At 42.4% G+C, this 12,362-nt stretch overlaps 1 protein-coding gene across 10 annotated transcripts in view; it reads left to right on the forward strand.

The window, feature by feature from the left end:
- The window catches only part of LOC143749886 (vacuole membrane protein 1-like), a 60,018-nt gene that overhangs the window by 12,885 nt on the left and 34,771 nt on the right, over positions 1–12,362 (forward strand). For 6 of the 10 annotated variants that reach the window (XM_077242556.1, XM_077242553.1, XM_077242554.1 and 3 more), the window contains 3 exons: positions 6,450–6,540; positions 8,997–9,070; positions 9,635–9,751. In XM_077242556.1, coding sequence (XP_077098671.1) covers positions 6,450–6,540; positions 8,997–9,070; positions 9,635–9,708 — 239 coding nt within the window. In that variant the 3' untranslated portion in view covers positions 9,709–9,751. Of the gene's footprint in view, positions 1–2,325; positions 2,419–6,449; positions 6,541–8,996; positions 9,071–9,634; positions 9,766–12,362 lie in introns of all 10 variants that reach the window. The other 4 variants (XM_077242555.1, XM_077242552.1, XM_077242551.1 and 1 more) reach the window with 2 other exon arrangements.

Consider the following 12,362-nt stretch of genomic DNA (forward strand, 5'->3'; position numbering starts at 1 on the left):
GTGAAGACCCCTCGGGCGCCCAGGGCGGTGAAGACCCCTCGGGCGCCCAGGGCGGTGAAGACCCCTCGGGAGGCCGTGGCGGTGACGACCAGGGCGAAGACGACCACTAGGGCGACCATGGCACAGGAACAGAACCCGGTTCAAGAACAGCAACAGACACCAGCACAGGAACAGACACCGGCACAGGAACAGACACCGGCACAGGAACAGACACCGGCACAGGAACAGACACTGGCTCCGGGACAGGAACAGACACTGGCTCCGGCACAGGAACAGACACTGGCTCCGGCTCAGGAACAGACACTGGCTCCGGCTCAGGAACAGACACTGGCTCCGGCTCAGGAACAGACACTGGCTCCGGCTCAGGAACAGACACTGGCTCCGGCTCAGGAACAGACACTGGCTCCGGCTCAGGAACAGACACTGGCTCCGGCTCAGGTACAGACACTGGCTCCGGCTCAGGAACAGACACTGGCTCCGGCTCAGGAACAGACACTGGCTCCGGCTCAGGAACAGACACTGGCTCCGGCTCAGGAACAGACACAGGCTCCGGCTCAGGAACAGACACTGGCTCCGGCTCAGGAACAGACACTGGCTCCGGCTCAGGAACAGACACTGGCTCCGGCTCAGGAACAGACACTGGCTCCGGCTCAGGTCTCTGGATCAAGCGCCACCGGACAAGTCGTTGAGGAGGCCTTTCTCCTCCTCCTCCGTCTTGGGACCACTGGAACTGGGACCACCGGAACTGGACCACCGGACTCGGGACCTCTCGCTCCTGCACGCGAGCGAGACCCTCCACCATCGCCTCAAAGGTACTCTCATCATACGCTCTCCTGAGCACCCAGTCCATGGGCTTGTCGAGAGCATAAAAGAAAAGGTCCTTAAGTGGCCCTTCGTTCAATCATAATCCCTCCGCTGCCATAAGGAATTCGGCCGCGAACTTCCTCATACCAGCCCCTTGTTGGCGGAGGGAACTTAGCGACTGAAAACGAAGAATACGTTCGTAGTGGGCGCACGACACAGGGGGAGCTGGTGGGTGATGTGAATTCCTTCGCTGAGTCCTCGACATGGTTGGTTCGTTCTGTTACGTGACAACTAAAGAAAACTAGGTGAGGACTCAATTGCAAAAGAATAGTGATTTATTTAATAAAAGAAACATAAAGTAAAACAAAAACATTTGTGGGAAAAGGGGGAAAGGGGGAAAAACATAACATAAAACAAAACAACAACTTCAAAATCAAACATACCGGAGGTCACGGGAAACAGGAGACGTATACAAAACAACGAACCGACACAAACTGCAAACACTAAGGAACTTATAAAAGGGACAATTCAAGCAGGTAAAGAGGGATCAACAGGTGGGGCAAATGAAACCAATAATGAGATAACAAGGAGGGTGGGATCGAGACAGAGACAGGAACACAAAACACCACATATGCTACACGAGACAGGACAGGCATGTGACATTAAGTTCCGAATGTGCATTTCCAAAAAAAAAGGGGTGGGTGACACTTAAGGGGTGAAGGGAAAAAACACAGCAGAATCAAAACAAACATGGCCAACTGCAGCTGTGCTCATGTACAAGTAATAATAATATCAGATGAGAATTTAACCATTACTGTAACTCTTTTATGTCTTCTCTGTACACATATTATAATTAGAGCATAAACCCCATTTGTAGGTACTGTATGGAAAAATACATAGTGTGATATTGTAAATAAAATAAAATAAAATCATCACTGCCAAAATTAAATAATTGTTTTTTATATTGCAAATTGCTAAAATATTATCTGGGAAAAATGCAATTTAATTAGGTTGTCAGAGTGTCTGAAAACAATTGAACAATTTTCAGAAAACTATATGCTCATATTTTTTCTTCCTCATAAAAATTTGTTTATGTTTGTTTTTTGTTTAACTAAAAAATAGTTATTAGGCCTACATTACATATCATTAATATCATAAGTTTGCACGTCAACTTTTGTAAATGACATTATGTGAAAAAAAAATTTGTATGTAAAAAGTATTTTTTTGTAATTTTTCCCCCTTCAGGGAACCCCTTTTTTGGTTATCAGTTCCAGTTTGAAAGTTTCATAAAAGTACCATGCTGCCTCAAATTACCATAAAAATACCCTGTGTGTAAATGTAGTAATCATTCAGTTGTGTCTCTAAAAGATAATGTGTATGAAAAGGAAAAACTCTTTTAAGTATTATGCAGAAATAAGATTGTTAGAAGATTAACAAGATCCCCTCTTTTATGTTTTATTTGTTAGTTTGTTTGTGTATGTAATGAAATTGTATTTTTTTATTTGTTTAATGTCGACAAAGGTGAACCGTGTCGCAGATGATTGAGGTACCAGTGTCCCAGCGTTGACAATAAAGTCCATTGCTAGTGCCTGGATTCACAACTTAGGGAACTAGGTAGGGTAATGAGAGCTTCATCTCTGATTAAGGTCACAGGGTCACCTCCGCATCATCTCCCCTCCCACTCTCACCATGCATACCTTACATGGAGCCACAGTTGGCTGGTGACACATCATTTCTGTATTTGTGATATGAATGGATTGCAGAGAAGCATGAATGTGTGTTTCTGTGCTTTTGTTGTGTGTGTGTGTGTGTGTGTGTGTGTGTGTGTGTGTGTGTGTGTGTGTGTGTGTGTGTGTGTGTGTGTGTGTGTGTGTGTGTGTGTGTGTGTGTGTGTGTGTGTGTGTGTGTGTGTGTGTGTGTGTGTGTGTGTGTGTGTGTGTGTGTGTGTGTGATAACGGAAAGTTCTCTGATGCTCATTCATGCTTCTGTGGCTTTTTGGCACAGGTGCAGGACACTCATATAACGGCCGTTTCTTCCCCAGAGTTTATTTTCCTCCTTTGATCCGGGGCTCGTTTCTGCCCCCCTGGGTTTCCAATTATCACCTCACTCCATTTCTGTCTCTCACTCATGTGTTACTAGGGTTAATGATGTGACGCTCATTTTTGTCTCGATCTAAAAAATTATTCAAATGCAATTCGTGCAAAACATTACACCACCTCTATGGTCTGATATGTTTTTAATTGCTGAATTTAATATTATTTTGTTGTTTCATTTAAAGGCTGAAATATTTGGAAAAGAAATGGATGGAAAATATGAAACATAAATATTGTTACGCTGAGGAAGAGGAAGCAGGATCCAAATGCAGCACTTTAAACTCAAAGCTAGATAAAGACTCAGACTAGGAACAGAACTCGGAATCAGAACAACCAACATCAACGTTACAACAACAAGAACTCACAAAGACTGAACTAAAACACAGGGTTTAAATACAAGGGCAAACAAGCTAAACAAGATAACAAGGGGGCGTGGCTAATCTGAAACACCTGGGGAGACTAATAAACATAACAGGGAACTGCTAAACATGAAAAGACAGGGGAACAAAGACTGACATCACAACATTGCCCCCTCTCTATGGGCGGCTCCCGTCCCCATCAAAACAGAAAACACAAGAGTTCGGGAGGGTGGTGGAGCGGAGGCGGTCCCGGGGAAGGGATGGAGGGCCAGGCCTGCGCAGGGAACGGGACCAGGGCCTTGCAATGGTGGGCCTGGGCTGTGGAACGTGGGCGGACCTGGGCCGTGGATCGGAAGAGGGCCTGGAGATTGAGTTAGGACTGGAGGCCAGGGCGGAGGCAGGCTGTGCAGGCGACCAGGGCGGAGCAGGCAGTTCAGGGGGCCAAGGCAGAGCAGGCCGTGCAGACGACCAGGGCGGAGCAGGCCATGCAGGCGGCCAAAGTGGAGCAGGCCGTGCAGGCGACCAGGGCGGAGCAGGCAGTTCAGGGGGCCAAGGCAGAGCAGGCCGTGCAGACGACCAGGGCGGAGCAGGCCATGCAGGCGACCAAGGTGGAGCAGGCCGTGCAGGCGACCAGGGCGAAGCAGTTAGTTCAGGGGGCCAAGGTGGAGAGGAACCGTCGGATAGCCCTGGCGGAGAGGACCCTTCGGATAGCCCTGGTGGAGAGGACCCCTCAGGTGGCCCTGGCGGAGGAGATCCCTCGAGTGGCCCTGGCGGAGAGGACCCTTCGGATAGCTCTGGTGGAGGGGACCCTTTGGGCGGCCACGGCGGAGAAGACCCTTCGGGCGGCCACGGCGGAGAAGACCCTTCGGGCGGCAACGGCGGAGCCGGCAGTTCAGGCGACCATGGCAGCGCGGTCTCCATGGTCCCATCGCGGGACCTACTGCCCCCCACCCCAAAATGTTCTTGGGGGCAGCTACGGGGTGATAGGCTGGAGCAGGCACCGGCTCAGAAACATACACCGGCTCAGGAGGAACAGACACAGACACCGGCTCAGGAGATACTGGTTCGACACACGGCCATCTTGTCCGGAGATAATGGCTCGGCGGTGGCCATCTTGTCCGGAGACACTGACTCGGCGGTGGCCATCTTGTCCGGAGATACTGGCTCGGCGGTGGCCATCTTGTCCGGAGACACTGACTCGGCGGTGGCCATCTTTTCCGGAGATACTGGCTCGGCGGTGGCCAACTTGTCCGGAGACACTGACTCGGCGGTGGCCATCTTGTCCGGAGATACTGGCTCGGCGGTGGCCATCTTGTCCGGAGACACTGGCTCGGCGGTGGCCATCTTGTCCGGAGATACTGGCTCGGCGGTGGCCATCTTGTCCGTAGATACTGGCTCGGCGGTGGCCATCTTGTCCGGAGACACTGGCTCGGCAGATGTGACGTGAACATTCTCTGGCTCTGCAGACGTGACCTGACTCAGGGGGTACTGTGAGTTTGCGGGGTTCTTCATCCGCCAAGCCCACAGTAAATGCCAAACCGCTCAAGAAAAGGGCCAGGTCGATATACTGTTCAAGGTTCCAGCCAGTATAGTCCTCCGGCATCATTGGAGCGATGTCTTCATCCAGCCCGCTCCAAAACAGGTCCATGAGCTGGGTGTCATCTAATGACGCTAAATGACGCAAGCCAAAAAATCCCCCACATACCTTTCGATAGGCTGGCAATCCTGAAACATGGAAGAAAGCATTCTCATTAGAACTCTGTTACTAGCAGCTGGTGGATTCATATTTCGGTCTGTTCTTCTGTTACGCTGAGGTTGAACCAAGGAGGAAGCAGGATCCAAATCTCGGAACTCGGAATCAGAACAACCAACATCAAGGTTACTACGTCAAGAACTCAAAAAGACTGAACTAAAACACAGGGCTTAAATACAAGGGCAAACAAGATAATAAGGGGGTGTAGCTAATCTGAAACACCTGGGGAGACTAATAAACATAACAGGGAACTGCTAAAAATGAAAAGACAGGGGAACACAGACTGACATCACAGCATATATAACTCTACTGAATTGGCTATATCACTCTCTCCTCTCCACCTATCGCTGGTGTGTGGTGAGCGCACTGGCGCCGTTGTACTGTGGCTGCCGTCGCATCATCCAAGTGGATGCTGCACACTGGTGGTGGTTGAGGATAGATCCCGACATGATTGTAAAGCTCTTTGGGTGTAGTCGTACATATGATAGCGCTATATAAATGCCCCATTAATTCATTCATTCACAATATTATACTATTTGAAAAACTTTAGAGTGAAAAGTGGGTGTGGCATCACCAAACATGCTATTTTATTGTAATGTGACAAGTAAGCCATAAAGCAAGGATGGCTCATATAGACCCTCATCACTGTGGTTATCAAACATTCATTTGTAAAAAACAAAAAAAACAATGCCAAATTTATTTGTGACGTAAGGAAAGTATTACAACTTAATTATTGTACAATTTCAGAATTATTATTTTTTGGAACAAAATATTATAAACATTAAAAAATTGTATTAAGCAAAAATGAATACAAATATTAGATTTCTAAAACAAAAAAACCTGTGTGTCTAAAACTGATTTTTAAAAGATCTCTTCTTTTTAACCACCAAACCGTTGTGCTTAGTGGTGAGATAAAAAGTAAAAAAAAATATAGCATATTTAAAAAAATTATATAATGTTAATATTAATATTCAAATGATTTATCTAGGGACCAGCTCACCCAAAATTAAAATTCTACCATTATGGAAACCCATGTGACTCTTTTTCATGTGAAACACAAAAGAAGTTCAAGCTTCTCTTTTTTGTACAATGAAAGTGAATGGTGACCACAACTGTCAGGCAAGATTTTCAAAGCAAGATTCTGACTTTTTAAAAATAAAATATAAATATAAAAACTTATTCGGTTTCATCAGACATGAAATGCTGATTCCCTGATTCCCATCCACTTTCAGTGTGGAAGATAACAGCTCAAACATTCTGATTCCCTTTTAATATTCCACAGAAAAAAGAAAGTAGTACAGGTTTGGAACCAAAATTATGACAATTTTCTTTCTTCTTTTCTTTTTTTTTTTTGGTATAGTCTTTTTAATATGAAAAATGATGTAGGCATATTTGTTAATGCCTATCCAGAACCTTATTTTCCCTCTTTTTGTCTTGCAGTGTCGTCACCTGTGTCATGCTACCTGCTAATGAGTGTAACTCACCACCAAACCAGATCTGGACAGCAGAAGAGTCACACAGCTGCCTGGAGGCAAGGAAATCATATGGTCAATGCCTCAAGTTTGCCACAGTATTAGTGATATAAATAGTGTGATATTTCGTATATCTTTGATATTTTATGTCATAAAGATTCCTTGTTTTGAATTTGTCAGAAACCCCACAAATTCCATATGTCGACTGTAATCTCAGACTTTTGGATTACAGTATATTCTGTCTGGTTCGAGAATGCATTTAGCTTTTTTAACATGTTAAAATTAATTCAGGCTGCAAATTCTGTTTGGGCCTGCTTGTGATTCATGGCCCAGTTTAATGCTATTAATACTAAGGTCTGATTTCATTGAGGTCTATTTTTTTCTGAATGATAAGTGTGTGTGGTGGGGAAAGAACCTGTCAATGTTTGTGAATTTCCCTGCTGCTGCTTACTAGTGGTTTCACACTTCTCACACCAGACATGTGGTTTAGCATTTTTTTTACTATGAGTAGTACAGCCTGTTCCTTTAAACACACGCTCCTCCAATCACACCCGCATATGCGCGACCCAATGAGGAAGTGATTCTATTGACAAGGCAAAGTTGGTACAGACTGATCTAGAAATGTTCTTACATCTTCCTGCCACTCGCCTCATTTGTTATGTACGTATGCAGAGTGTTTGCTTGCGTTGTATTTACTGTTGTGGTTTTAAACCTCAGGGCTATGTTACAGATTGTCCTGTTATCATTTCATCTTTATATTAGAAATCTACATTTTTTTTAAATATAAAATTAAGACCATCAGGTGCCCCAAAAAATCTTACTTGTTTAAAATAACTGGAGAAAGATTATGATCTTTAGCACCGCAAGTTCTTAACCTTGCCTTAGTGTGCAGATAATAAGCCTAGTATGCGGGAATCACTGATTGGCTGATTATAACCCCACATAGGTCTATCTTCAGTCCAAAGGCATGTGGTGCTTTCTTAGAAAATGCTGGGGAAGTTTTATTTACAGAGAAACAGCTCTTTGGTTGCAAATGTGAGAAGAAATGCTGAGAAGCCTCCAGTAAATGATGCTCTTGAGCTATTTTTCCTCTCAGAAATGAGAAGTGCACTTGAATATCTGTGGCGTCATTATCACTTCATGTCTATCTACACGTCATGTGCAAAATAGACTTTCTCCAGAACTGTTTAAAGACATGCAAAAGGAGCAGTGATGAGTCATATCCCAAAGTATGTATCATGAGCTGTATGTATATACATCTCTAACCAATCATGAATTCATAGAAATTGCTAGTTTCAGATATAGAGATATAGATATAGAGATACCATCAGGATGTTTGTTCTACACATCAGTAAATATGTTTTGCCGCATTCAGTGTTAATGATTTTGTAGTACACTCATTGTAAATTATTCATGATATGTTGCTCTTGTAGAAATCTCTGTGAAAATAAATATCATATTGCACTGTAAAAAAATGTTGTCCTTGTCAGGGTGCAGCATTTGGCACATTATCCGGCTGCAACTGTAGTGCTTGTGGGAATGTAGGATATAGTTCGGCCTGCGCCATATACGCTACAAAGGCTTATGTCACTCATCTTTTCTGTTATTTTATACTGCCCAGTCTAATGAAGGCAAAGTGGCATAATAGACTCCCCCCAAAAAATGTTTAAGGTGAAGTATGCAATTTCTGAGTAACACACACTGTGTTCCAAACACTCCATTCCATCTGTCTGCCATTGGTCAGACAAACATGTAGTTCTGCCCCAAACTCACAACACTGGTTTTGATCAAATACACTCTTTATTATATTTATCAAATACTTTTTCAAATTCGTGTTGCAGTTTTTTACACGAGCTGTCAAATATTAAATGGTAGTTAATTAAATAGTAATAACATTTCAAAGCCACAATTTGAAATTGTACAATCATTTATTCTGCAATTACGTATGTTCATATTATACAATTAGCAGTTTCACTTTGATCAGTTTGATCACCACAGATGAAGAAATAATGTAACAAATGTACTTTTTCAGTGAGTAACACTAAATAAGGCTTTTTTTAATCTTTCGGAAATTGACAGTTTGATACACTTTGAGATTAAAACAAAAATAGTGTACATTCATATTAGATTCATACATTGAGATTAATACAAAGAATAATGTAGATGTTAATATTATAGTTTCAAATTACATTTAAATGCATTCAGACAAGTTCAAAACCCTGTGTTTGTTGGGTCTCCTAAATTATCAGTTAGATTTATTTTATTTTCCCCCCACTTCCAAAATATATATTTTTTTCAACTCTGAGTTTGTGCCTCACCTGTGTTAGTTTCATTTGTGTAAAGCAACAGGAGAGTAAAGGCAATATGGGTCTCAAAACACCTGGCAGTGCCAGACTGTCTGCCAGGCTGCGCCCAGTCTCAGGAGACTGGCAATGTCATAACTCTTGTTTTTAGCACTGTCCTTGGCAGGAGAGACATTAACTATGCATTACTGTGTGTGTGTTTTCACCCTCAGGGCTTTCTACGATGAAGGGTGCAGAACTCATGCCGCATATATACACACAAACACGTGTTCCTGTCTGTTCAAAGGTGAGAGTTCTCAGGGCAAGGGTTACTTGCTTTAACACGCGCTCACTCACACACACCCATCCATGTTGGCGGTGGTTTATCAGGGAAAGTGGAGCTCTACTCTCCTGCAGAGCTCATCTGTTCCTGTGCCACCCTGCAAACCCCCTGTAGACATTAGTGGGCTTTCCACACTCCCCACCCAAGGGGCAGGTGGAACACACACTCACACTAACCAAACACCTCCTACTGAGTGGCATTGAATAGGACAGCTGCCCAGGAGATTAGGGCCAACTGCTTTGTGACTGATGCATTGTCGGCCACCATCAAAGCCAGTTGTGTTGAAGAGACAGGATGTGAGGCAGGATGTCCAGATTAAATAACAGACCTATTAATGTCAGCCTGACAACAGCTCCAGAGAGGAGAAAACTCGTCTGAACTTTAGCTGTCATAATTTGATATGCCACGGAACAATGCTTTTTGATTTCAGATGAAATAATCCTAAATCACGCGACTCCTTTTTTATGCACAGTCATGTACAGTCATAAAATGTCATTGATCATGTGCGTGTGTGTTCACATGGTGTAGGGTGTGGGAATGGCGATAGGGGAGGCCCCTGCGTTCTTCACGGCTGCCGTGTTGTCAGGGACAGGCCCGTGTGATGAAGGCTGTGAGAAGTTTGCAGAAATGTTCCACTCAACAATGGTAAGAGCAGTCAGGTGGGTCATATCACATTTATGCCTGCCTCTCTCTCACCTTTTCATTTGACCTGCTTATTCTCTTGCTATCTTTTATTTCAGCACTCTTTTTATTCCTCTTTTCTCTCCTGCATTCAATCCACAACCACACCCCCATGTTTCACATGATGCCTGTTTCTTGTTCTCCTTTTCTCAAAAACTTCTATTGAATATTATTAGAGGCGATTGATTAAACAAGTATCACTGCTAGTACTAATACTTATGGTTAGGGATTTAAACAAACTCGGAATGCAACTCGTGAATGAATGAAATTTCACATATAGCACAATCCCATAATACTCCAGGAAGAGGTGGTGGCTTTTTGCCTATCATTTACAGGCATTACCAAGGAAACCTATCACATGGTGTATCCCTCTGATTAATCTGCAACCAATAGGCGACATGTCGCCATGGCAACTGTGATAATGACCGAGAGGAGTTTAACCACAATAGCCTTATCCACTTGTAAACACAACCAACTGTTCTGGAAACCGGTGTCAAAGAATCCCGCAATCTTATGTCTTTATATTTCACGAATTGATCAAACACTTTTTCAAAACAACACATAAGTCGTCCTGCACCGTTTGTGCTATCTGTTGAGGAGAGGTGTGCTATTACTTTTCGAAGCAAAACAATTGCATAGACTTACATCAAGGCAACCACATAGCAATGTGTTGACAACCATTCAAACCATGTAGCAATGCCTTAGCAACGTGATAACCATTCAGAACATCCTAGAAATGGCATAGCAACATGCTATCAACCATTCAGACCACCATATGGCATAGCAATGCGTTAACCAACCATTCAGAACATGGTAGCAATGGTGTAGCAACTTGTTTAGAACACCTTAGAAATGGCAACAACCATTTTGAACACTCTTGAAATGGCATCGCAACTTTTTAAGCATTCTGAACACTCTTGAAATGGCATAACAACTTTTTAAGCATTCTGAACACTCTTGAAATGGCATAACAACTTTTTAAGCATTTTGAACACTCTTGAAAAGGCATCACAACTTTTTAAGCATTTTGAACACTCTTGAAATGGCATCACAACTTTTTAAGCATTCTGAACACTCTTGAAATGGCATAAACTTGATAATTCTGAACACTCTTGAAATGGCATCGCTACTTGTTAACCATTCTGAACACTCTTAAAATGGCATAGCAATATGTTAATAACCATTCAGAACACCCTAGCAATGGCATAGCAATGCGCTAACTAACCATTCAGAACATGGCGCAGCAACTTGTTCAGAACACTTTAGAAATGGAGACAGCTTTTTTACCTTTCAGGCCACTCTAATGCCATAACAACTTGTTAACCATTCAGACCTTGCTAACCATTCAGAACATAGTAGCAATGGCATAGCAATTTTCTAACCATTCAGAACACTTTAGCGACTGCATAGCACCACCCTGGCAATTGTCCTGGCATTATGGAGTAATGTTTTGCATGGGCAATATTTCCTCAGAAATTGTAAATATCAAATTTCACTTTTTTTTCCCACCCCTCTTAAAAAGTTATCTTGAAGCAACTAATAAAAATATCTATGAACACATTGTGTGTTTTAGTGTTAAGACATATGTTATGACAGATGTAGGTCTTTCTCGACAGTCTTTCTCATGAATGGTAAGTTTCTAGTCATGTCAGACTTACAGGGAACCTTTATTTTGGTGTTAACCTAAAACCGTCACTGATGGAAGTATGTAACGTGACTCATTTGTCGTGGTAATTTTGTTTCTGAATTACTCTGCACCTCAACAGCCAAACATATCACGATTTTTAGACACATTTTTCCATCAAATGTGCAAGCCCCTATTTGTTTGGTATCTGTTTGCTTTGGTATTATTTTTACATTATTGCTACATTTAGGCAGGCCTGGTACTCAAACTAGTAGTAGTAGTAGTACATATATTGTGATCTCAGAAATGGTGGTTCAAAAACTTTTTTGCTTCAAGTGAACTTATGTAGTACAGTAAAAAAAAGGATTGCACATTTGAAATGTATTGATATTTCAATATTTCAGTAGTTTACTCCACAAAACACATTGTGGACATGTTGGCATTTAATTTGGCTAACTTTAACAGATTTATTTGCACTGTAGCATTTGATTGGACGCACAGCCAATAACATAAGATATGGGAGGAGTTTTCTCCTCTCTAAAAGCCTTTTTATTTTGCTATCATAACTGTTTTTGATGATTAGTTCCATTTTATTAATTGCATTCAGCACAGTTTCCCCTATAGTCTGTGACTCATCAAAACACATGGCGTCACGACCCACCAGTTGAGAGCCGCTTCTATATATTTGAATAAGTGTGTGTATTTATTATTTATGAATGTTTAACTGTGTGTCTATTTGTGTTGTCCTATCCTCACATTTGTCCACAATACCGAAAGAGTATGTAAGATGTGTATAAGATATATATATATATAAAAAAAAAAAAATATATATATATATATATATATATATATATTTATTTGTATGTATAATGTATAATATAAAGTTGTTTGAAGAAAACTAACATTCATTTTTCAGGTCTCTCAACTGACTTTTTCAAGTTGCGATGTGTC

Source organism: Siphateles boraxobius, unplaced genomic scaffold, assembly GCF_051911475.1.
Source record: "Siphateles boraxobius isolate OS27281-9 unplaced genomic scaffold, OSU_SipBor_1 25, whole genome shotgun sequence".
Classification (NCBI taxonomy): domain Eukaryota; kingdom Metazoa; phylum Chordata; class Actinopteri; order Cypriniformes; family Leuciscidae; genus Siphateles; species Siphateles boraxobius.